Source organism: Phoenix dactylifera, chromosome 8 (assembly GCF_009389715.1).
Source record: "Phoenix dactylifera cultivar Barhee BC4 chromosome 8, palm_55x_up_171113_PBpolish2nd_filt_p, whole genome shotgun sequence".
Classification (NCBI taxonomy): Eukaryota; Viridiplantae; Streptophyta; class Magnoliopsida; order Arecales; family Arecaceae; genus Phoenix; species Phoenix dactylifera.
In genome coordinates this window covers 17,742,576-17,758,495 of record NC_052399.1, presented here as the reverse complement: position 1 = coordinate 17,758,495, position 15,920 = coordinate 17,742,576, and the positions used below count along the sequence as shown (strand labels likewise).

The following is a 15,920-nucleotide window of genomic DNA, read 5'->3' as shown; positions in this document are numbered from 1 at the left end:
CTGAATGAATTAGCCTCCTTTTTTGTTTGCAACCCTAGTGTGAAGCTACGATCAGAGCCAGATGAGAAGTCTGATTCTCCCTCCTCCTCTTCACTTTTTCCTCCTCCCTCTTTTTTCGGCATTGTCCTACATCAAAATATCATGAAAATATAGAGCCTATATTGTTTGGATTGTTCTCCAAAATTCAATCATTTTGCAGCAATGATGGAGGAATTACCCTGTTCGAATCCCAAGGACTTCCTAATAAGAACATGGAACCCCCTTCCGAGTTTCAATAAAATTACTACTCTATAAGCTCAACTGCGTAAAACAAATGTCTTAGAATATCATAAAATGATCTTAGACTTGGGAAGATGGAATAGATTTGTTGTACAGTGGTTTATATTGACTCAGCACAAACTGGACCACCTCAATAAAAGCCAGGTTATAATCAAACATAATTATACCTAATTTTGTCCTATCGGAATTGCTTCAAAGGTCAAGTTTAGGCCGTCAGCCTATCCAATAGATCTCAAATGCAACCCTGGTCCCCAGTAAACTTCAACTATATGTCCTTATAGAGAAGATAATTTTAATTACACTTGACTCACTTGCTCCACGACCAAGTCCAAATGAGCACCTAATGTAAAACTCAACCAATTACAATGTCACAGACCATTCGCCAGATCTCAAGTCCTGTCTTACTTTTGTCCCACACATGACGTGATCATTCATATGTAACTCGATTTTCGCAATAGGTTTAAGGATCATGAACACATATTTCGATGGGGACAGAACATAAATAATTAGTGAAATGCAGCTAAGTCACGGAACCAGCACAGTACCAGAAGCAACCGGTCTGCGAACCCAACGCAGTTATCCGTTAGAATCCAAGGCACTGCATAGCTCAAAGCCCAGTACATGGTGATCTTTTTTCTAATGTTAGTGGAGGGATGTCTCATCTTTCATTTCAACCTTATAATTAGAGTGGTACCATCAAAATAGAGGGGTTCGAGAGCAAATGATACAAGGCATTTCTAATAAAAAAAGATGTACGCTTGCTAGTTTGTTTCTTTGTGTGACAAGTGTTATAAATTACAGTATATGAATGGCAGTGGGTGGTCCATGTGTTTAGCGACTGCTATATTGATTGCAATGGGGTTTTCAACGGATATGGACATGGTATTTGTTTCATAGCAAGCATGCCTCTTGTTGCTTGTCCTTCTTTGGTCCTTGTGACTGGTTTAAATGATATTGGTAAAAATGAGCATTTACATTCGGTCTCCATCTTGGGCCTTCACTAAATTAAGGGCATGCTAAGGATTCACAGCTGCTTGGTGATAACAACACTGATTTGAAGATTTGAAGAATTATTTTGATCTTCTGTAATCATAGAAGATTTGTCCGATCTTTTTTTTTTTTTAAGTGATGAAGATCTGGAGAATCATTTCGATCTCTGATGTTATCACTTGGGTGTAGCCCAAATTTAAAGGGACAAACGTGACCCTGTCAGTCTAGGCCCAAATAAGTCATTGTGAAGGGTGCTCTTCACTTAACCTTGAAGATCAGAACTCGAGTCCCAAGTATGGCTGATGACTGGGGCCACAAGGTTCGGTTGCCACTTTGTCTTCCCTGCAGAGGGACCATGTTGGAGTTCGGTCATACATCTCTTTTGCCAATCAATATTGTCCATGATGGGCAAAGCAAAGAGCAAATAATTCTTCTTTCACTAAGGACTTTTTTTTTTTTGATTTTGGATGCAAGAATACTTAGGGTTTGCAAATGAACGGCTTGCACTTGAGCAGCTTTGTATGCAATTAAAAGCGGGTTGGGTGCATCTATTGTGGCCAATAGATGTTTTAAAAAAAAAAATTCCAAATGCCCCCAAGAAATCATCAAGGAAAGCAGCTGCAGATCTATAAACTATTCCTGTATATAATATGACAACTACAAATTTTAATCCTGAAACACTGATCACCAAGATCCCTTTATCGCATGGCAGAAGGGGATTGGTCTAACTCGTAGGACTCGATGCATAATGCAAGGGATGGTTGAAAATGAAGGTGCCAAACAGCACCAGGTGGGTACTGACTTTTTTATATTTTGATTGATCCTAGAAAGCAGGCTTCAATAGAAAGGAGGGTTGGTATATGAAATGATATAAATAATTAAGAAGATTTTGAATATACTTTAAATAATTATTTTATTTATCCCTTAAAAGGAAAATTGTGTATTTTTTTTTCTTCCAAAATCTGACTCGACTTAGGTATTTAGTGCTTGGTCGGTTTGGTTAGAGATCGGAACTGATTTATTAGAATTAGGCTCAGAGCAATTAGTCGTACCTTTAAATAGAAGCAAAAAAAGAGCAATGAAGGTTGTCGGACTTTATCCAAATAGGGATCTTCCTATGACTAAGTCAGGTCAGGCTCTAAGGAATAGTGAAGATCCAAGCAACGAAAAATGGAGAAGAATGTTAGAATGAGCATACCTAGAGGTTCACTAGGTTTGGATTATATATAGTGAGAGTTGGTGTCGGTTACCACGAAGGGCAAATGGATATCTTAACTGCTCGACGAGCAGCAACTATCCTTACATTATGCATGTCGCGGGACTTAACTTCCCAGGACATGCCTTCGTAGCATGAGCAGTAATTGGCGCATATTGGAGGAGCTTTAGCCGACTTTATGATACAATTAATGGAGGCCACATGGCAAGTTCCCATTGGTCCATCGATTAGGATGGCAAAGGTTGGATTCGAAGCGTATCATCCTTCTAAAGCTCAAATACTTATATTCTTACAAAAGCTTTAAATTGGTATACAAGCCTCTTTTAAATTACGAGAATTGCAATAATACCTCAACGATTAGCTTAGATACGAGAATTAGCTTAGCTATAATATATAGAAAATAAATAAGTAGAGAGAGAGAGAGAGAGAGAGAGGAGGAGGATAAATATTCTCTCATCTCGAGAGAAGAGTAGTCCATATCTCTCTATAAATATAGAGTTAGGTTAGGATAATATAGAGCATATTTAGTCCAAATACTTTCTACTAGAAATCAATAATCGACCTTTCAAAATAAAAATCATGTTGAATGTGATTTTATGTATAAAATGCTTAGAAACTAAAAACACCGCATGGTTCCGAGATCTTTCATCCATGAACAGGGTCTATGAAATTAAACAATTTTAAAAAAAATGATGCCATATCTATAATCCAGAAGCATCCAAATTAATTCAAAATTGACATGTATCTATTTTAAAGTATTTAGATCAATATCCGTGGTTTAAATTTGGAAATTATATAATGCATAGTATAATAAAGCTCACTAGATTTATTACCATCATTCACTTTATGGTTGCTCGATGCATAGGCAAGACATTTCTAAAATAAATAATCTATAGTCTCTATACCGGTTTTTATTTTCAGAGGTATATCATTGATTTTCATTATAATGTATTTGAGTCCAAATTTATATTTTAAGAGTCCTAGCTTAACTCTTTTTATATATACTTTAAGAGCACTAATAATTTGGTTGATTTACATGTCTAATATTTTTAAAATAAGTCTGTAATCACCAATGAGATCTTATGCTTCTCTTCAACTTCACGTAACATGCCCAATAATTGTACACAGTCCCTGAGAAGATATCATCCACCGAAAATAAATTTAATTTTCCTCTCTCGAATTTGAAACCAGCTCCTACTCCACCAAAAATACTCTCCGCCAAGAACGCTGTAGGATTTGCAGCAAGAAAAGAAAAGAAAAGAAAAGAAGGCAGTATGATAAAATTCCTGTTCACATGACCGTAGCCAAGCATACTCTATTTTTCAAGTCCTGCTCTCTCAAAGACAAATCCAACGTCATGGTGCAATTGAGCGTCACGTCCAGGTCCCGCCTGTAGATCCCGAGCACGTCCACCCTTCCCTTGAGATCGGTGTGGCTCGTCACGTTGACGGTCCCACCAAATAGAACGGTGCCCGTGACATTGGGCAGGCCCGCCACCTCGTCGGCCAGAACCTCCACCGTCACGTTCATCCTCACCGTCCGGCCGGACGACACGTGCCCGCCGGGGGCGTGCGCCACCCCCACCGTCTTCCCCTCGTAGTAGAACTCGGTGACGCTGCTGTCGAAGCCGAACGAGGCCACGTTGGGGTTCTTGATGGAGACGTCGGCGATGAGGGTGGCGTTGACGGAGACCGAATCGTCGGTGCCCGAGCCTACGTCGAGCCCATGGACGTGGATGGCGTTCATTGTGAGGCTGGGGTCTTTGATCTTGAAGACGGTGAGGGCAAGGACGAGAATGGTGACGCCGAGGAGGATGACGGCGGCGCTGCAGCACCCGCAGCAGAAGAGGAGGCAGCGGCGTTTCCGGAGGTACTGGGACGACTTCCACCTGCTAGATTCCTCTTCGTCGCTGCCGATGGATCCGTTGAACGGGGTGGCCGGGCTCGGCGGATGGGCCAGCGGCTTGGCCTGATCCTCTTCCATTGAAGTCTGAAAAGATAAGGGGGTGAGGGTGGTGGGAGAGGTTAATTCCTTGAGTTCCGCGTTTGTAATTGCCATCGCTGCATCGATTCCATTGATATATAAATGGAGGGTGAGGAGAATGTAATTTTGTTTTGGTTATTTGTCATTGTGATAACCGAGCTAGCACGGCTGATTGTTGACCATGAAACTATTGAGTTTGAGACACGGTTTGGTGAATTCTATATTGGGGTCTCAAGGATTATAGCGTGTGGAAAACGGGAAGTCATTTGTTGCGTACTTGCGTGGTCAAGAGATGAGAATTTTGAAGAACTAAGATAGGTACTTCAAGAAAAAAAAAAGAGAAGATTCTGGATTTAATGAGATCGCACCAACGCCACTATGTCGTCGCACCCTAGTTTGCCTTGTTTTATTATCTATCAATATAACAATTTAACTAGTATTTGTTTTGTCTTCTGTTTTTTTTTTTTTAATTAACCGGATGGGTTCTAGAGACATGTTTGTATTGGAGAGAGACTTGAAGAAAGAACCGAAAAGTATTTTAATTCAACATACTTTAGATCATAGTTGCGTAGTTTATTTGTAAGATGATGATTTTAGATTTGGGGCAAAAATAACATGTTTACAAATATATTTGTATCCCATGAATTCTGGAAGGGCACTTGAGGATTGTCATATATATCGTGGGTTAATGAAGCTCAAGGATGTTTTTAATATGTGTTACAATAGTCACGAAGAATAACGGATCAGAAAGAAAAAAAATAAAAGCACATAATCTATATGGTTTTAAGACATACTCAATAATATGAGTTAATAATATATAGAGAGTAATATAGCTGAGGAACCCCCCCCCCCCCAAAAAAAAAAAAAAGAAAAAAGAAAAAAGAAAAAAATAAAATGAAATAAAATAAGAGAATTAATGTAAGAGTTTTCAATCCACTCCCTATTCATATATAGAATCTGAAGTCACATGATTATTCTTCCAGTTGTGGCCGGTTACGTATTCTTTAAAATTTCTATGCAATGATAAATTAGATAACCCCCTATTTCTGAAAGTGAAAATTAAGCACCAGCGAACCCAGTACTCCTCTAAAATGTATTTGTTTTTGAGGAAGCTTCTTATGTGATTTCCGGCCCAATCATGGGATTTTTTTCTATTGAGTTACCGGGTCAAATGAAGTCCACCATTCTCCAGGATTGAACTCTTCTTTCCAGTGAGATGAACGTAAGCGGCACTCTGAGTCTATGGCCATTAGGACTTATCAGCTGCAGGACTCGGTCAAAGACTCCTTAAGGATAGTCCAAACGAGAGAAGCTTATTTCCTCCACTAATGTGGAAAAGGAAAAGGGTGAGAAGGAAAAAATCAATCGCCAAGTCTATGACTGCAGTTGCCACTCTGATCTCTGAAGTCATGTTAGGTCAAGATTGCCAGATCATGAATCTATTAACACCATAATTAATATTTAGCGGCCATGTTTCAAATCATTGCAGACTCTTCAAATAGTACCGTATTGGTGTTAAAGTCATTCAAACTTTTAAACTATAAGAAAAGTCTATGAAATTATTAGGTATTACCAATGTCATAATCTTGGAACTGATAGAATGTCCAATAACGACTATTCTATATAAAGTGTCACATATCTTACCAATGCCATGCGGAAAGAAAACGCATGCCAATTAGGGTCTCGCCCAACTAACAGAGGACTCATCATGGGAAGCAGAGTGTTATGGCTCTCAAGAGGCTTTGCCATCATACAAATGCCCCTAGTGAATAAAAGTCTGCAAAGCCTTTTGAAGAAATGAAAATATGGTTGGTTTATTCTAGAGAAAGATCCGAAAATTCCTATCTAACCATGTGTGCCAACAGACCGCCAACGCCGTCTGATCCCATGCTCTTCTATAGGTCTTCTTTAATTTCTTGTCGTCTCCAGGCGATCCATAGGCCTCAATGTTACTAATATATTTACCTAACTAAGCAAATAAATCCATAATTACAATTAATAGAAATTCTTAAAAGAAATTATATATATATATTATTCGGTATCAACGTAAATCTATTTTATCACAAAAGAAATCTATTCTAGTATAAAATAAATCTATTCATTTAATAAATTCAAATCATAAAATTGCAAATTCTACAAATCTACTAATATTAAATTTAAAACAAAAGTAAGAGAAAATAGCCTGATTGAAGGCAGGTCGAAGCGCGTAGACGCTGTCCCAAAGAAGTATTTACTTCCATGTACGGATCTCCCGGTAATCCTCCTTAGAGATACAACGATCCTAAACTTTTTCTTCAGTACGTCTCGGAAGAAGCCAAATCGAAACCGATTGGACTTACAGATCCAGCGAAGAATGAAATAAAAAGAATAAAATAAACTGAATAGAATTGCAAAAATAAAAATCAGAAGTGGCTGAAGGAAGAACTTTTCTCTAGAATTTTTTTAGTATTTTTTTCTAATTTTTCATGTCCAGAATAGATGAAATAGGGGGTATTATTTGAGCAAGAGCTTTTTGATCTTTTTTGCGGACACACCTGCGGTGATTTTGTGAACGCCTTAGCGGGCATTTTGCAAAATTCAAACGCGCATGCGGCCGAGTCGCATCCTGTGCCTCTACCCTACCCCTTAGCCACAAACTTCTTGTACAAGGGCACTTCATAAAGAGATATGAGGTCGACTCGACTCTAGCACCACATAAACTGCATCTTGTGCCTCTACCCTACCCCTTAGCCAAAATCTCTCCGGTGTGTAGTTTGTTTTTTAAGCAAGTCTGGCTATTTGGTCGTTTGTTTCGGCCTTATAGACAATTTGCTGCTAATTAGTGTTATGACACCTGAAAATCCCAATACTCATGCATGGTTGATATACGAAGAAGATGGACAATTTAGGACATGAATCAGATATTGGGCACACTTATTGGCGCACAAACCTAGGACTATATAAGTCTATGCCCTATATATCAAATAAAGGTTAGGATCAATGGTTGTGATATACGTTAGGCTGGCCAGCACGTGGCACGTGTAATCCGACTCAAATATTAGATGGTCGAGGCCCGATTGTGGATTGGATAAAGCTTGAGTTTAGAAATATGGCTGGTTTGGCTTCCAACTCTTTAGCCGGATCATGGTCTGCGTTAATGATGAAGGTATATGTGCTTATAGGCAATATCTTTCTACATCTCTCTCCTATTTAAAGGGGGAAACCTTTTGTAGCTGAACCCCCTCCTTTGTAGCTCGATTGCACCCCCTCATTTGTCATAACTGCACATTTTCAGGGTTTTATTGGTGCAATAAGAAGTCCAAAAGAAAGTAGGGAAAAAAGAGTCCATCTCCATAACGACTGTAAAGAGGTCTATGTAGGCTGTTGTATTGGATTGGTCTTTATGAACGAGGAGCAGGCCTGGATCAATGCTTTGGGAATCCATTCACACTCAAAACATAAACAATGCACACCTCTCATCTAAAGATGGAGGTGCATATCCATATTGTGTGAATAAGATTCATTATCCCGGTACCGGCCTCATGCTGATAATATTTTAGTACGATGTTGATACATCCGATACAAAGTTCATTCGGTGTACCGACACTCGATATATCTCTGGCACCGTGCATCGGTTCGGTATCAATATGCATCGTTACCAACTGGAATAGCGCATAATGACTGTGAAGATCATATTTAGCTACATGGTGTATAAGTCAGGCACCTTTTTTATTAAAAAACGGAACAAGAAACAAGAAAAGCATGGGCATAGAAGCACAAATTTTACAAATTTATACGTATAACCATATCCGACCAATATGTTGAAGCCCTCCTATCAACATAGATAGAGGTTGTGTATTGTGTGGATCCAGAACGGAATTGGTCGACCACTTGTTTGTTAGATGTCCGTTTGCTAAAAAGCCTTTGGATCACTTTAAACATTCAATTGCATCTAAGAGGGCGACCGAGTGGAGAAGGAAGAACCAAATTAAGCTGGAGAGGAGGGAAGGTGAGCGGCTGATTTCAGCAGCTTGTTAGGAGATTTGGAGGAAGCAAAATGGTCGACCGTTTCTCTAGAGAAAGGCCTCACCCTTGTTCTGAGAAGAACGAGGCCAATCCATTTTGTCTAACTGAAACAACACAGTCTCCTCCTTCTCCTTATTGTGTTCTCATCACAACCTTATTCTTCTTTGCTACTGTATCTACTCTTGTTCTTAGCAAACAGGGGCAGCATCTTGCTATCTCTTAGCTAGGAGATATCAAAATATTTTTATTTCAAATCTATAAGTTTAAAATCTGTGCCAAAATGATCATAAATCATAGCCACACGCGCTGGGTGCAACTCTGAGCCAAAATCGTTTGGTTGGAGACGGCCAGCGTCATGCTGCAGTTCATCATCACATCCGCATGGTGTTTGATGATCAGAAAAATCTTCGCTCTGCCACCGACTTTGGTCGACGTGGTCAAATCCAGCTTTCCCCCCACCAGATCAACGAGCAGATCCGGATCGGCGAGAAGCCGGTCGGCCATCACGTCGACCGTCACGTTGAGCCGGAACGTCTTGCGGGCCCCGGCAGTCCCGGAAGGCCCGTACGCCACCCCGATCTCCCGCGCCCGGTAGTAGAGGGCGGTGGTGCTCTCCCCGAAGCGGAACGAGGCGGCGTTCGGGTTATTCACGGAGACGTCGGCGACCACCGTCATGTTGGCGGCGTGGGGGGAGGTGAGGTTGATGTTCAGGTTCTTGACGTAGACGGAGTTCATCGTCATGACCGGGTCCTTGACCTTGTAGACGGTGAGGGCGATGATGGCGAGGACGACGGCGATCGCGACGACGACAAAGGCAGTGCAGGAGACGCAGCAGATGAGGCGGCGGCGGGAGGAGAGAGGAGTGCCGAGGGGGGTGAAGTGCTTGCGATCGGCGAGCATGGTGGCGGCGGCGATGGCGATGGCTGGGGCCGGGGGCAGGGAGGGCAGTGGGAACTCTATTATTTGGTGGGGGATACAACGAAGAGAGGTGGGGTTTATTACTACTATTATAATTGAGATATAAAATGTTAATTCAATGAATCATAAGATTTATTATTTTATTTAAATAATTGATTACTAATTTTGTACCAATAAATTAATTATTGTAATTGAAATCTAAAATACCAATTCAATGAATTATAAGGTTTATTACTTTATTAGAATAATTAATTACTAATTTTGTGGTATCAAATCAATTATTGTAATTAAGATCTAAAAAATCAATTTAATAAATTATATAATTTATTACCTTATTAGAATAATTGATTGAGATCTAATAAGTCAATTCAATGAATTAATTATTATGTATTAACAAATATCCTAATTTTTTGTTTGAATGGGATCTGAAAATTACTCCTTGAGGAGTCCAAATGAAGGTATGATAAACCTCTTAGAGGTTAAACAAATTATTACCTTTTTAGAATGATTTACTGAATTATATATTGCTAACAAAAAAATAAACCAAACACTTTTTTGGATTGTTAGTAATATATTACCTAACTAAGCAAATAAATCTATAATTACAATTAATAGAAATTCTTAAAGAAAATAATATATATATATATATGTATATATTTTATTCGGTATCAATGTAAATCTATTTTATCACAAAAGAAATCTATTCTAATACAAAATAAATCTATTCATTTAATAAATTCAAATCATAAAATTGCAAATCCTACAGATCTACTAATATTAAATTTAAAACAAAAGTAAGAGGTAATATCCTAATTGAAGGCAGGTCAAAGCACGTAGACGCTGTCCCAAAGAAGTGTTTGCCCCCCGACAATCCTCTTCAGAGATACGACGACCCTAAACTTCTTCTTCAGTATGTTTCGGAAGAAGCCAAATCGAACCCGATCGGACTTGCAAATCCAGCGAAGCATGAAATAAATAAAATAAAATAAACTGAATAGAATTGTAAAAATAAAAATCAAAAGTGGCTAAGAGGAAGAACTTTTCTCCAGAATTTTCTGATATTTTTTTTTTAATTTTTCATATCCAGAATAGGATAAAATAGAAAGTATTTATAGAAGTATTTGAGTAGGAGCTTTTTGGTCTTTTTGCGGACGCGCCCGCGGTGATTTTGCGAAAGCCCTAGCGGGCGTTTCACAAAATTCAAATGCGCACGACCGAGTCTCAGGCCGCGTGTGCATTTAAATTTTTCCAGCACTCGAATATCAAACGGCCAACCCCTAATGCTAAGATGCACTTTGATATGGTAGAACCACATACTTCTTGTACAAGGGCACTTCACAAAGAGATATGAGGTCGACCCGACTCTATCACCACAGAAACTGCATCCCATGCCTCTAACCTACCCCTTAGCCAAAATCTCTCCGGTGTGTAGTTTGTTTTTTAAGCAAGTCTGGCTATTGATCATTTATTTTGGCCTTATAGACAATTTGCTGCTAATTAGTGTTATGGCACCTGAAAATCTCAATACCCGTCCATGGTCGATATACGTAGAAGATGGAGAACTTAGGACATGAATTTAGGACTATATAAGTCTATGCCCTATCTATCAAATAAAGGTTTGGATCAACAGTTGTGATGTACGTTGGGCTGGCCAGCATGTGGCACGTGTAATCGGACTCAAATATTAGATGGTCGAGGCCCGATTGTGGATTGGATTAAGCTTGGGTTTAGAAATATGGCTGGTTTGGCTTCCAACTCTTTAGCCGGATCGTGGTCTACGTTAATGATGAAGGTATATGATGGAGACATCAGAGCCCTTCATCCAGATGATCCTGAGCCCCCGGATTGAGTCAGACTCGGATTGGGTCCATTTGAGTCCGAGTCATTTTCTTTTATTACATTATTTACTTTTGTCTTAGTCAAGTTAATTTGGTTCGTTGTTTTATTATTAGACTGGTCAATTGGGTTTATATAATTGGATCAATGTGTAAGGTCTATATAAAGACCACCCTTCTCATGTATGAGGCAATTGATGATTGAATGAAAAAATTCTAGCCTCCTTCTTGTTCTTCTTCTTCTTCCTCCCCCCTTCTTTTCTTCCTGTGTCTCTATAACCTCTTCTTCCTTCTCCCTCCCTTGTTCTTCCTGCTTCTCCTCTTTCCCTGCAGTTGTGCTACATCAGCTTGGTATCAGAGCCTCGGCTTTGCCCCTGCTGCCAAAGCCACGGTCCAGCTCCTTGTCTCTCCTCTCTCTCTCTCTCAGTCTCACTAGGTTCTCTTTTCTCTTCATCGGTTCCCACCAACGATAAGAACAGAGCCCCTTTCTCTGTCAATTTCGTTCACCAGAAGGAAGGGCCGCCCCAAGTTCCCCGATCCGATCTTCTGCGGCCACCGCAGGCCACTAACCCATAGCGAGTAGACCACTTTTCCCTTCCCCCCCAAAACCATAGAACTGGGAAGCCCGGTTCTTCTCACATCCGCCCGTGCCACCCCCACCCGGAGCATCTCCGCCCAACCTTCCACATCATAGGCTCAGACCGAATGTATATGCTAGGACCTGGAATTTAATATTACCGACAGTTGAGTTTGCATATAATAGTTCGGTTAACAAGTCCATAGGCATGAGTCCATTCGAAGTGGTGCATGATTACAAACCTAAGCAACCCATAGACCTATTTTTCATGTCTCATCAGTATAGAATCTTTGAGTATGCACAATCATTTGCATCACATCAACATTCATTGCATCAAAAAATCAGCAACTACAGTCACTTTAATAACTTAAAATATAAATTCCTTGCTGATTTACACAAACAATATAAAGAGTTAAGTGAAAGAGGTTACGTCATGATAAGAATTAGGCTTGAACAACTTTCTTTGGAAACGTTCAAGAAATTGCAAGCTTGTAGTGCGGAACCGTTTAAAGTTTTAAAGAAAATTAGTTTGAATACATATATATTGTGGATCTTCCTGATGACTATGAGATTAGCGCGACATTTAATATTGAAGATTTAGTCCCATACAAAAAGACAACATTCATGCCTTCTGACCCCTTTATTGATATACCTGCCCATGTTGAATACCCTAAACTATTACCTGATGTTGAGCTACCACCTCCTAAATTTCATGCATGCAGAGAATAAATAGAACATATATTGGATGAGCAGGTTATTTCAACCAGGAACGGTGATTACCAACGTTACCTTGTTCGGTGGAAAGGTCGACCAAAGTCTGACGTGACGTGGATTTCTAGAGCCCAGTTGCAATGCCTTAACCCCGATCTTCTGAAACAGTACGACAGCCGGCCAGACCTGTACTCGACGGGATTGAGTTTTTCTCATCTGGAAGGAGTTAATGGGGACATCAGAGCCCTTCATCCAGATGATCCTGAGCCTCCGGATTGAGTCAGACTCGGATTGGGTCCATTTGAGTCCGAGTCATTTTCTTTTATTGCATTATTTACTTTTGTCTTAGTCAAGTTAATTTGGTCCGTTGTTTTATTATTAGACCGGTCAATTGGGTTTATGTAATTGGGTCAATGTGTAAGGTCTATATAAAGACCACCACTCTCATGTATGAGGAAATTAATGATTGAATGAAAAAATCCTAGCCTCCTTCTTATTCTTCTTCTTCTTGCTCCTCCCCCCTTCTCTTTTTCCTACGTCTCTATAACCTCTTCTTCCTTCTCCCTCCCTTGTTCTTTCTCCTTCTCCTCTTTTCCTGCAGTTGTGCTACATCAGTATATGTGCTTATAGGCAATATCTTTCTACATCTCTCTCCTATTTAAAGGGGCAAACCTTTTGTAGCTGAACCCCCTCTTTTGTAGCTCGATTGCACCCCCTCATATTTCATAACTGCACATTTTCAGGGTTTTATTGGTGCAATAAGAAGTCCAAAAGAATGTAGGGAAAGAAGAGTCCATCTCCATAACGAATGTAAAGAGGTCTATGTAGGTTGTTGTATTGGATTGGTTTTTATGAACGAGGAGCAGGCCTGGATCAATGCTTTGGGAATCCATTCACACTCAAACATAAGCAATGCACACCTCTCATATAAAGATGGAGGTACATATTCATATTGTGTGAATAAGATTCGTTATCTCGGTACCGACCTCATGATGATAATATTTTGGTACGATGTTGATACATCCAATACAAAGTTCATTCGGTGTACCAACACTTGATATGTCTCTGGCACCGTGCAACGGTTCCGTATCAATATGCACCGTTACCATCAGGAATAACGCATAATGACTGTGAAGATGATATTTAGCTACATGGTGTATAAGTCAAGCACCTTTTTTATTAAAAAAAGGGAACAAGAAACAAGAAAAGCATAGGCATAGAAGCACAAATTTTGCAAATTTATACGTATAACCATATCCGACCAATATGTTGAAGCCCTCCTATCAACATAGATAGAGGTTGTGTATTGTGTGGATCCAGAACGGAATTGGTCGACCACTTGTTTGTTAGATGTCCGTTTGCTAAAAGCCTTTGGATCACTTTAAACATTCAATTGCATCTAAGAGGGCGACCGAGTGGAGAAGGAAGAATCAAACTAAGCTGGAGAGGAGGGAAGGTGAGCGGCTGATTTCAGCAGCTTGTTAGGAGATTTGGAGGAAGCAAAATGGTCGACCGTTTCTCTAGAGAAAGGCCTCACCCTTGTTCTGAGAAGAACGAGGCCAATCCATTTTGTCTAACTGAAACAACACAGTCTCCTCCTTCTCCTTGTTGTGTTCTCATCACAACCTTATTCTTCTTTGATACTGTATCTCCTCTTGTTCTTAGCAAACAGGGGCAGCATCTTGCTATCTCTTAGCTAGGACATATCAAAATATTTTTATTTCAAATCTATAAGTTTAAAATCTGTGCCAAAATGATCATAAATCATAGCCACACGCGCTGGGTGCAACTCTGAGCCAAAATCGATTGGTTGGAGACGGCCAGCGTCATGCTGCAGTTCATCATCACGTCCGCATGGTGTTTGATGATCAGAAAAATCTTCGCTCGGCCACCGACTTTGGTCGACGTGGTCAAATCCAGCTTTCCCCCCACCAGATCAACGAGCAGATCCGGATCGGCGAGAAGCCGGTCGGCCATCACGTCGACCGTCACGTTGAGCCGGAACATCTTGCGGGCCCCGGCCGTCCCGGGAGGCCCGTACGCCACCCCGATCTCCCGCGCCCGATAGTAGAGGGCGGTGGTGCTCTCCCCGAAGCGGAACGAGGCGGCGTTCGGGTTCTTCACGGAGACGTCGGCGACCACCGTCATGTTGGCGGCGTGGGGGGAGGTGAGGTTGATGTTCAGGTTCTTGACGTAGACGGAGTTCATCGTCATGACCGGGTCCTTGACCTTGTAGACGGTGAGGGCGATGATGGCGAGGACGACGGCGATGGCGACGACGACAAGGGCAGTGCAGGAGACGCAGCAGATGAGGCGGCGGCGGCGGCGGCGGCAGGAGAGGGGAGTCGGGGAAGTGGCGTAGGGGTCCCCCTCGTCGCTGGTGGGGCGGTCGGCGGCGGCGGTGGCGAGGGGGGTGATGTGCTCGCGATCGGCGGGCATGGCGGCGGCGGCGATGGCGATGGCTGGGGCCTGGGGCAGGGAGGGCGGTGGGAACTCTATTATTTGGTGGGGAATACGACGAAGAGATGGTGGGGTTTACCCTACTATTATAATTGAAATCTAAAATATTAATTCAATAATTAATTATTAATTTTGTGACAGCAAAACAATTATTGTAATTAAAATCTAAAATGCTATTCAATGAATTATAAGATTTATTATCTTATTAGAATAATTGATTACTAATTTTGTGGTAGCAAGTCAATTATTGTAATTGAGATATAAAATATTAATTCAATAAATTATATGATTTATTACCTTATTAAAATAATTGATTGAGATCTAATAAGTCAATTCAATGAATTAATTATTATGTATTAACTAATTTTCTAATTTTTCGTTTAAATGGGATCTGGAAATTACTCCTTAAGGAGTCCAAATGGAGGTATGATAAATCTCTTGGAAATTAAACAAATTATTACATTTTTAGAATGATTTATTAAATTATATATTACTAACAAAAAAATAAACCAAACACTTTTTTGGATTGTTAGCAATATATTACCTAACTAAGCAAATAAATCTATAATTATAATTAATAGAAATTCTTACAAAAATAATATATATATATATATATATATATATATATATATATATATATATATATATATATATCATCGTCATGATCGGGTCCTTGACCTTGTAGACGGTGAGGGCGATGATGGCGAGGACGATGGCGATGTTGATGACGACGAGGGCAGTGCAGGAGATGCAGCAGATGAGGCGGCGGGAGGAGGGGAGTCGGGGTGGTGGCGTAGGGGTCGTCCTCGTCGCTGGTGGGGCGGTCGGCGGCGGCGGTGGGGGTGGGGTGATGTGCTCGTGATCGGCGAGCATGGCGGCGGCGGCAGTGGGAACTCTATTATTTGGTGGGGGATATGACGAAAAGACGGTGGGGTTTATTACTACT

At 40.6% G+C, this 15,920-nt stretch overlaps 3 protein-coding genes across 3 annotated transcripts; all 3 read right to left on the bottom strand.

The window, feature by feature from the left end:
- Window positions 1–3,630: 3,630 nt before the first annotated feature.
- Window positions 3,631–4,620, bottom strand: LOC103718550 (late embryogenesis abundant protein At1g64065-like). Its single transcript, XM_008807427.4, has one exon. The coding sequence runs from the start codon at window positions 4,541–4,543 to the stop codon at window positions 3,776–3,778; it is 768 nt and encodes a 255-aa protein (XP_008805649.2). The 5' UTR covers window positions 4,544–4,620; the 3' UTR covers window positions 3,631–3,775.
- Window positions 4,621–8,588: 3,968 nt separating this feature from the next.
- Window positions 8,589–9,426, bottom strand: LOC103718555. The gene has a single exon (XM_008807432.4). It carries the CDS (start codon window positions 9,371–9,373, stop codon window positions 8,765–8,767), a length of 609 nt encoding a protein of 202 aa, XP_008805654.2. The 5' UTR covers window positions 9,374–9,426; the 3' UTR covers window positions 8,589–8,764.
- Window positions 9,427–13,971: 4,545 nt separating this feature from the next.
- Window positions 13,972–15,012, bottom strand: LOC103718557. Its single transcript, XM_008807433.3, has one exon. It carries the CDS (start codon window positions 14,951–14,953, stop codon window positions 14,279–14,281), a length of 675 nt encoding a protein of 224 aa, XP_008805655.2. The 5' UTR covers window positions 14,954–15,012; the 3' UTR covers window positions 13,972–14,278.
- Between the last annotated feature and the right edge of the window lie 908 nt (window positions 15,013–15,920).